The following is a 10247-nucleotide window of genomic DNA, read 5'->3' on the forward strand; positions in this document are numbered from 1 at the left end:
CCTCGAACTCCTGGCCTGAAGCGATCCTTCCGCAACAGCCTCACCAAGATCTAGGATTACAGGCACACAACTCTACGCCCGGCTGGAGAACAGGATTTCTTATATTAATTAGCAGAATAAACGTTAAAAGTTAAGGATGCGTGTGTGTGCGCTGCACACACAGAAGGTTAAGAGTCGTCACGACTCCCACCGCGCGCCCCCAAGCCGTAGAGCCCGGCGCGCGCGGGGATTCCCCGCGCTGTGGGATTTCGGGGGCCGCCCGGGTTTCCAGAGCGGAAGCCCAGTGTCCCTTTTCTCTCCTCGGTGTCCCTCCCAGGGTGATCAGCCCGGGCACCGGCTCTCAGAAGCGCTGGGGCAAAGACTGGGAGAGAGGAAGGGAATCTGGCGGAAACCTGGACGGGGGGGGGGGGGGGCGGGGGCGGAGGAATCCGGGAGGGACAGGGTGGATCAGAGGGGTGGAGGGACAGCCCGCTCTGCACGCACCTTGGGGCAGCTTCCCGGGTTTCCGATTTTCTCGTCTGCTTGGGGGAAGAAAAAAAAAAATCCTGCTCCCACTCGGGCTTACGCAATGTTTCATGGGGAGGGGGTTAAGGCGGAAAGAAGCCGTCATGTCGTCACATGGGCTTGGTGTTCAGACATAAAAGGAAGGTTCCCTCCGTTAGCGTCCAGTTGTCAAACGACTTGCTGCCAGGTCGGGAGCGCACTCGGACTCAGCAGCGCCGCCCTCCGCCCTGCAGCCAGATTCCCGCAGACGCGGCGCCTCGCCCGCCACGCGCCCGGCCACCGCGATGCTCGCCCGCGCCCTGCTGCTCAGCGCGGTCTTGGCGCTCAGCCACGCAGGTGGGTACCTGGCTCGGCGCCCTGGGGACTCCCCGCTTCCGCGCACGCTGGCATAGCTTCCACTCTGGACGCTCGGGTCCATCCTGGTGCCGAGACGACTCTCCCAAGAGAGAAATTGCGTGGCTTGGGAGAGAGCTTGGACCACTGGAGTCCCAAAGAACTCGGTGGACACTCCCGCCTTGCCCCAGGCTCAGCTCAGCAGGGACCGGCTGTTCTTTAACCGGTCTGGGACTCACTCTCATCTGCTCAATGGGGAGAGTGATACTGATGTGCAGATTGACATTATGATAAATAGAATCTGATCCATATATGTCAATCTTGGCGTGGGAAACCTCCTGGTAGGGAATAGAGGAAGTTGTTTTAAAAACTCTAGTCAGTGCTGTCCCCCTAGAAAAGCCCAGAATTACTTCTTAAGGGAAGCAAAATGTTTTGAAATTTTTCCTACATTTTGATTAATGTACTGGATCTATACATTTTAATTTTGAAAATGCTACTTATTCGGGCTTCTTTAAAATGCTAATTTGAACATACAAAAACTTACTAGGAAAAAACTTAGTAATATGATTTACTAAGTTGAATATTATTTCACCCATATTAGAGTAGGAAGTTTGAATTTCTATGTTTTAACTATTCTGTGAGGCAGGCTTTAAAACAATTATTTTCTTGACTCCCTATATATTTCCCGAATTTATCATTGTACAGTTGACTCATAGTTAGTAAAACAATTGAAGGTTTAAGTTAAGACTAAGACACTGAAGAATGATTTATATGCTGTTCTTGCTTTTCTTGTAGCAAATCCTTGCTGTTCCCACCCATGTCAAAACCAAGGTGTGTGTATGAGTGTAGGATTCGACCAGTATAAGTGCGACTGTACCCGGACGGGATTCTACGGTGAAAACTGTTCAACACGTAAGTTACCCTCAGGTGTCATCATTTGGAATGGAGTTAAATATAGTTTTACAGATTTATGTCTTAGAGTGATGCTCGCCCGCGCCCATTAACTTCTCCCTCCTTTGCTTCCTCTTCTTGCAGCTGAACTTCTGACAAGAATAAAATTACTCCTGAAACCCACTCCAAATACAGTGCACTACATACTTACCCACTTCAGGGGAGTCTGGAATATCGTCAATAACATTCCCTTCCTTCGACATGCAATTATGAGATATGTTTTGACATGTAAGTACAATTCTTTCTAAGGTTTTTAGCTTCCTCAAAGAAAAATGTGCTTTATAATCCTGTAGCTTACTTAACCTATTTCCAAGCTTGTCAAAAGAACTTTAAATATACATTTTTCAGTTTGCCTTCGATTTTAATGGCCCCAAATACTGACATTTAGTTCCATTCTGTTCATACAGTCAGAATTCTACTCACAGCTCTGCATATCTTTTCTAACCTGCACTGCTCTGGTCAATTTGCAGAGAGCATATGGTCCAATTGTTTATTGAATGCCCATGGACCACAGAATTGTTCTGAACATGTAGCATCCATTAATAAATGTTAATTTGAATTTGAATAGGAAGAAAATCACTTTCTGTAATTCTACAGTGTCATGCCCAGTCATTTCTGTCATAGGCCTCTTGAGTAGTGAGTAGATGGTTACCTGAAAAATTAGGATTGCTAGATCATAATTATCTTGTGTAAAGTGTATATATTTTATTAAAGATATATTTTAAGTGACAGATTTTAAAGCACAGTTGTTTTAAAATGAGTATCTTTGTTGGAGTTAAGTTCAATCTCTAATGCCACTTTCCACATTTTATAATAAAAATGATCACTGGTGTGTTTTGCATGTGGGAACAACTGAAGCATTTTTTTCCCTTGAAAATTTCAGCCAGAACAAACATGATTGAGACTGTACCAACTTACAATGCACACTATGGCTACAAAAACTGGGAGGCCTTCTCCAACCTTTCCTATTATACCAGAGTCCTTCCTCCTGTGCCTGAGGACTGCCCAACTCCCATGGGTGTGAAAGGTGAGTAAGACAAAGCCATCAGAGACTGCAAGAAGGATTGGATTACTCCCTAAGAAATCTGGCCTCAGGCTATGATTTATTTGTTAACAAAGGTAGTAGTTTTCCTTTATTGTGGATATCTATGGATATTTGTTTAAAATATGAATCTATGTAAACTATTCTGTGAAAGTAAATGAGCATCTTGGCATGTCTTAATACTTTCAAATTTTTTCATAAAAACTGAATTAATACCAATTAAAATAGATAAAATTATTCAGTATGAAGTTATTCGCCTATATCCTAGCACTGTCATTTATATTATGATCCTATTCACAAGTATACATGTCTTATAAATGAAGAATTCTTGGTACATTGATAGTCATTGTCTGCCTTCTTGAATATATAAATGAATTCTTATCTTAGTTTTCTCATTTTTTAGGGAAGAAGCAGCTTCCAGATTCAAAAGAGATTGTGGAAAAATTTCTTCTAAGAAGAGAGTTCATCCCTGATCCCCAAGGCACAAATGTGATGTTTGCATTCTTTGCCCAGCACTTCACACATCAGTTTTTCAAGACAGATCATAAGCAAGGACCAGCTTTCACCAAAGGACTGGGCCATGGGGTAAGACAGAGTTAAATCAGAATTATAGCAAGTCATAGTGATGTGCTAACATTTAAAGTAGGTAGATAGATAATAATTCATCCTCTTTTAAAAGAAAGTCTTATCTTCTATTTTAATTCACTGGTTTAGTAAAAATATATGCAGAGGCATGTACACACACATATATACATTCATATACATATATATACAGATATTATTATTTGTAATTTGTCCCCTATAGTTTTAGTTTAAAATATTAGCACTCCAAGACATATCTTCAAAAACATATTTGTACTCTGATTATGCTGTTTTCAATAGTATAAGGTGAGATTTTTGTAGCACTATTATATTTTGAATTTCAGTTACATAGCTTCAATTTATTGATAAGTTTTTTAATAAAGAATACCTTTTCTTATACTTTTTAAAGAATTAACATGTTTATAGTGAAGTGTATGCAATACTATAAGCACATTGTAGTATACTAATTCCTTTAAACACAGAGACACATAGTTTTGTAGCTTTAGTAATTTGTAATTCGAGTGTAGTATATAATAATTAATATGTACTAATTAGTAATTTGTAGCTATAAAAAAGTATGTCTTATTGAAAAATTTTAAAGAATGATAAATCATCAAATTATTTAGTGATAAAATATATGGTAGACACTTTATATAAAAACAACTTCGAAAGCAGCAAATTAAAATTTTTCATAATTTTCTAGGTGGACTTAAGTCATATTTATGGGGAAACTCTGGATAGACAACATAAACTGCGTCTTTTCAAGGATGGAAAGATGAAATATCAGGTATGTCTCTTTTGAATATTAAAGAATTAGCTGTGACTTACCACTTACACTTATATTTTAAAATCCCTAAAAATGTGTTTCTTAGCTGTTTAATTAACATTCATCTATTGTTGGTATTTTTTAGGTAATTGATGGAGAGGTGTATCCTCCCACAGTCAAAGATACTCAGGCTGAGATGATCTATCCCCCTCATGTCCCTGAACACATGCGGTTTGCTGTGGGGCAGGAGGTCTTTGGGCTGGTGCCTGGTCTGATGATGTATGCCACAATCTGGCTGCGGGAACACAACAGAGTGTGCGACGTGCTCAAACAGGAGCATCCAGAATGGGATGATGAGCAGTTGTTCCAGACAACCAGGCTAATACTGATAGGTAAGCAAGAGGAGATAATGATTTCAATGAGATCCCTTCCCCAGAGAAAACGAAGTAATTTTGAGTCACTTATGCCATGTGGCAAATGAAAAATCACACACACTATCTTAATTCAGTCTGTGAGTGTGACTGGTAGTATAATAACCTTTTGTTTTGATATTAACAAGGGAAAAAGAAGTGACGAAATAGGTAATTAGCAAAATTACCTTTGAATCGCTTAGAATTTTGTGATAAAAGAATTAATATTTTAATTATTTATTATGTGCAATTAGGAGAGACTATTAAGATTGTCATTGAGGACTATGTACAACACTTGAGCGGCTATCACTTCAAACTGAAGTTTGACCCAGAACTGCTTTTCAGCCAACAATTTCAGTACCAAAACCGTATTGCTGCTGAATTTAACACACTCTATCACTGGCATCCCCTTCTACCTGATACTTTTCAAATCGATGACCAGAAATACAACTATCAACAGTTTCTCTACAACAACTCGATATTATTGGAACATGGAGTTACCCAGTTTGTTGAATCATTCACCAGGCAAATTGCTGGCAGGGTAAGCATTATTATTAAAAAACTAATCAATAGATTAGTCAGTATAACTTTAGAATTTGTCACAGAATTTTTTTTTAACTTCTAAAAAAGAGTAATTAATTATATTACTAGAAAAAATTATTGAAATAAGTCTAACTTTTTTTGAAAAGTCTAAACTTTTAGTCTACTGTTGTCAAACAAATAGCAAATTGTATTCCTACCTTAAAAATAGATGTTTTCAAAAACTACCTATAGTCTTAAAGAAATACATATTTCAAACTGGAATACCAGCATCATTTCTGTAATTTAAAAAGGCAAATTAGTTCTAGACTACTGTCGCATTGAATTTTAAGCACAGCTCCTGTTGAAAGGTATGTAAGCGTTTGTCCAAGAAATGAAAATAGTCTCAACTGGTAGTGTCAGTCTTGCCTAATGGGTACCTGAGGAAAACTTTTAAAATAGAAATAGTAAATATCCCTAAAAATCTTGTTTCTCAATCGAATCTATTTTTCACAGGTTGCTGGTGGTAGGAATGTTCCACTTGCAGTACAAAAAGTATCAAAGGCTTCAATCGACCAGAGCAGAGAGATGAAATACCAGTCTTTTAATGAGTACCGCAAACGCTTTATGCTGAAGCCTTATGAATCATTTGAAGAACTTACAGGTGAGAAATAGTGTCTAAACTTCTTAAAAGAATCACAGGTCAAATGGAAACAACAGAGAAATTGAAAGCAAACTGAGCAAAGGAGGAAAACTATTGTTTATTTTGTTGTTTTACATTGGTTTTATCACCTTCACAGGTGAGAAGGAAATGGCTGCAGAATTGGAAGCCCTCTATGGTGACATTGATGCCATGGAGCTGTACCCTGCCCTTCTGGTAGAAAAGCCTCGTCCAGATGCCATATTTGGTGAGACCATGGTAGAACTTGGAGCACCATTCTCCTTGAGAGGACTTATGGGTAATGCTATATGTTCTCCTGCCTACTGGAAGCCGAGCACTTTTGGTGGAGAAGTAGGTTTTAAAATCATCAACACTGCCTCGATTCAGTCTCTCATTTGCAATAACGTGAAAGGCTGTCCCTTTACTTCATTCAATGTTCCGGATCCGCAGCTCATCAAAGCAGTGACCATTAACGCAAGTGCTTCCCGTTCTGGACTGGATGACATCAACCCTACAGTGCTGCTAAAGGAACGTTCGTCTGAACTGTAGAAGTCTAATGACTGTATTTATTTATTTATATGAACCATGCCTTTTAACTTAATTATTTAATAATATTTATATGAAACTCCTTATGTTACTGTATAACATCTGTAACAGAAGTCAGTACTCTTGTTGCAGAGAAAGGAGTCATACTTGTGAAGATTTTTGTCACTACTTTAAAGATTTTTTTTCAAGTTAAATAGAAAAAAGTTTTCTTTTTTTTTATAAATCAGGAAAAATGAGTTTTCACATTTTTACTTGAATTTCAATTTATAATATAAGAAAAAGGATGTTTGAACACAAATACTGTTCCAAGATGGCAAAATGCTGAAAGTTTCTATACTGTCAATATTTCCAATGTATCTTTCATGATGCTTTAGAAGCAGCTAATGTTTGGAATTCATAAGTATTTGGGGGCATCTTTCTGTCATCAAACAAACAAACAAAAAGCCACAAGTGCATTTTTAAATGAATGTCTAAATTGGACATTACCAATAATTTTTATTTTTTAAAAGCAGTATTGAAGCAATAGTTTGAAATTTCTAAATTAATAAGGTAAAATCACTTTTCAAAAACTTCTTTTATTTCCTAAACTAAACTTGTACCTATATCAATAAAAGAGGCTGTCTTGGATTTGAATCTTTAAATTAGTATAAATTATATTACAATTGCTTGTTAAAATAGTTCATAAGAGATGTTGCTTTTTCACCAGGAATGGAAACTCCATTTTCTGCAACTGTTAACTTCCTTTTAAATCAAAATGCCAAATATATAATGGTGGTGGAGCCACTGCAGACTTACCTTAAAATATTTTATTTTGAGAGATTCCATAATTTGTTTATATGACTGGTAACAAGTAAAATCTACAGCAGCAAATGAGTCTACATTTAAAATAAGGAATAACAAAGAAGAAAAGCAAACTGTCATTCCAATTTGGGTTTAAACTTTTGATAGAGACTTTATTTTATCCTTGTGCACTGCAGATCTGTATTTTGCTGTGAGATTAATGAATTACCATGCTATACTTGGATAACAGCCTGTTTTCTTAGATTTTCTGTTGTACAGTATGATTTAGCAGTCCATATCACACTGCAAAAAGTAGCCATGGCCTCATAAAATACCTCTTCAAAATGCAGAAATGCATTTCACACGTGAATTTTGTCTGAATCTTGATAAGCCAATTCAGCATATGCATTTGAATCAAGCCTGGCTACTTGCATGCTGCTCCTTTTATGTTCTTTTAGCCATTTTGCTAAGAGAAAATCTCTTCTGATCATTTTATTTCTTCTGTTTTGATTAACTGGTTTTAAGATCAGAGATCGTCTTTTTTTGGACTCTGTATTTTCTTACCTGAACAAGTTTTCAGGAAAACCTCAGCTCAGGACTAGGATTTAGCTCCTCTTAAGAAAAATAAACGGGAAGAAAAAAAAAAAAGGTCCCTTAAAAGAAAAGAAGTATACGCTTATTTTAAGTGCAGGGCAGAAAATTTTATTTATAACATTCTAATTATCTGTAGCCCAAGGAACCTACAAAGACGCTAGTGCCTCAGAAAGAACAGTGGGAGTTTTGTGACAGGAAGAATGTTACATTCCTATCTAATTATTGCCCTTTCTCAGTTAAAAACAAAACCAAACAATTTCTAAGAAGTTCCCAGCAATAATATTAATGTCGATAATTATAATACTTCTTTTCCACATCTCATTGTCAGCTGACATTTAATGGTACTGTATATTACTTAATTTATTAAGAATTGTTATTTATGTCTTATTAGGACGTTATTGTTATAAACTGTATTTAAGCCTACAATCATCGATTTTTTTTTTTTCATGATGTCTGAATCAATGAATCTTCTTTGGGATTACCTCTTTGAATTGTAATGTCAACAATCAAAAGAAGTGATTGTATTAAGATTTGTGAGCAAATGTTTAGAAGTCAAACTCTGGCTTATTGAGATTGTTTAAGGTTAGAATTTGTGTGTTTAGGAGTGACCTCTACGCCAGCCTACAGGGAACACCGTCTCATTAGCCTGACCCTGCCATAAGACTGACCTTTTATACATTTGTGAAGGAACTGTTGATGCTTCATTAACTTATTCAGCCATAATTTATTGAGAAAATATTCTGTACAAAGCACTGTGGGTTTTAATATTTTTAAATCAAACACTGATTACAGATAATGTTAGTATTTGTGTAAATGAAAAAATATGTCTTGAAAGAAAAGAGAGAAAATGAATAAATTTAATTAAAGAGAACTAACTCAGGATAATTTTTCTTTAAGATTTTAAGTTTAGAAATTTAAAGTTAATAAAGAAATAGTCAACATTAGAAATTTTTATATAAAAAATGATTAACTTCACTGGTTTTTCCCTGAAAGAAAAAAACTTAATTTGTTATTAACATCAACCTGCTAACTGAACCTGGGCATTTAGGTTGTGTATGTGAATGTTTCAGTGCCTCAGACAAATGTGTATTTAAATTATCTTGTGTAAAATATAATTATTGAAATAAATGTCTGTTTATTTTTATACTATTTAAAAATTGACAAATCTTTTCTGAAAATAAATTTTGACTGTTTCTATATATACCTTTGTCATCTAATGTATGATTTCTCTGAAGCATTATTTTTGAAGTCACCTGTTACCTTGTGTTCTATCTATTCAAACCTAAGCTGACCCTTAATGTAATTATTTTGGCCTTAGTTACACAGAGGTTTTCGAGAGTCACTATTTATAATCTCTTATTCACTGCAACACTTTTAAAAGGACAAAAATACACAAAACACAAAGAATATGACAAGTGTAACTGAGGAGGTACAAAATAAAAGAAAAGGAAGTTCAAACAGGAAGGAAATCATACCCAGTTGGACAAATCATTAATACTTGGCTACTCTTACACCCCTACTCTCAATAATTTATTGGTAATTTCAATATCTACATGGATTGCACATTTAGCATCTCCCCTGGCCTTTCTTCTTTTGCCTTCTCCATTCCAGTGGTGCCTTGTTCCGCCATATTTCTCATAATCACACACGCTTTGATTTCATCATCATTCATTACGGCACCTCTTTAAAAATGTTGATTTCTAGTATCTCCTGGCTCACCTTGAGTGCTCTCATTCCTCCATCAAACTCTCAGTTTCACTGAGCCTACTGATCCATCAACTCATCAATACACTTTTTATCACCACGTTTACCTTTTCATTTACTTCCTTATGCATCTAGTTCAGATTCCATTGTTCATCATTATAATCACTCCCTTGCTTCCTCCTTACTCTCTCTGTATTGTACCTAATTGGCACATCTTGATTAAATTCAGTCATTCTCCTAATCTGTTGTGTTTTTTTTTTTATTTAGCAGTAGCATTCATCGCAAATGTCTATAGTCTCTACTGAAAGTTCCCCCCCACCCCAACATGGCATGATTTGATAACTTCCTAGTCTTTTTCCCACCTTCACAGTGTTATTACTCAGTCTTCTCTCTCTTTTTTAAAGCTTCTTCTCCTTTATCTATAAGTTGAAATGTCTTGATCCCTTTTTTCTCTGTCTGAACTCTTCCAGGTAAACACATTTATGCTGAAAATCTAAAATAATGATCACTCCCAAATGTATATCTTCAGAACTAACCTCTAATTGTCATTTGACAACCTCTCCACCCAAAGTTGGAAATTTACTTATTTAACATTTTTTCCTCCCAGCACCATATACCCCAAATAATAATTATTCAAAGTAAAAGACATCATCATCCCCCTAGGACTTAAAAAAAACTCTTTCCTATGCTCCCATAGTGAATCCAACAGCAATCCTGTGGACCACAACCCACAAGCAAATTCTAGAACTGCCATCTTTTTCTCCAACTCCACTACTACCAACTTAGTCAATAATCTTTTAATTGGTGTTCTCTCTTAAATTCTTTCCTCAGTCAAAACCCTTCTCCTTATGGCAG

The 10247-nt window shown here is 36.5% G+C and overlaps 1 protein-coding gene across 1 annotated transcript; it reads left to right on the top strand.

Moving 5' to 3' along the window:
- Window positions 1–706: 706 nt before the first annotated feature.
- On the top strand, window positions 707–8864 carry PTGS2 (prostaglandin-endoperoxide synthase 2). The gene is made up of 10 exons (XM_008072778.2): window positions 707–840; window positions 1633–1749; window positions 1873–2016; window positions 2672–2815; window positions 3234–3415; window positions 4116–4199; window positions 4324–4570; window positions 4843–5129; window positions 5624–5771; window positions 5908–8864. Exons 1-10 carry the CDS (start codon window positions 789–791, stop codon window positions 6315–6317), a joined length of 1815 nt encoding a protein of 604 aa, XP_008070969.1. The 5' UTR covers window positions 707–788; the 3' UTR covers window positions 6318–8864.
- Window positions 8865–10247: the final 1383 nt, after the last annotated feature.

This window comes from Carlito syrichta, unplaced genomic scaffold (assembly GCF_000164805.1).
Source record: "Carlito syrichta isolate Samal-C Ts95f unplaced genomic scaffold, Tarsius_syrichta-2.0.1 Scaffold315407, whole genome shotgun sequence".
NCBI classification, from domain to species: domain Eukaryota; kingdom Metazoa; phylum Chordata; class Mammalia; order Primates; family Tarsiidae; genus Carlito; species Carlito syrichta.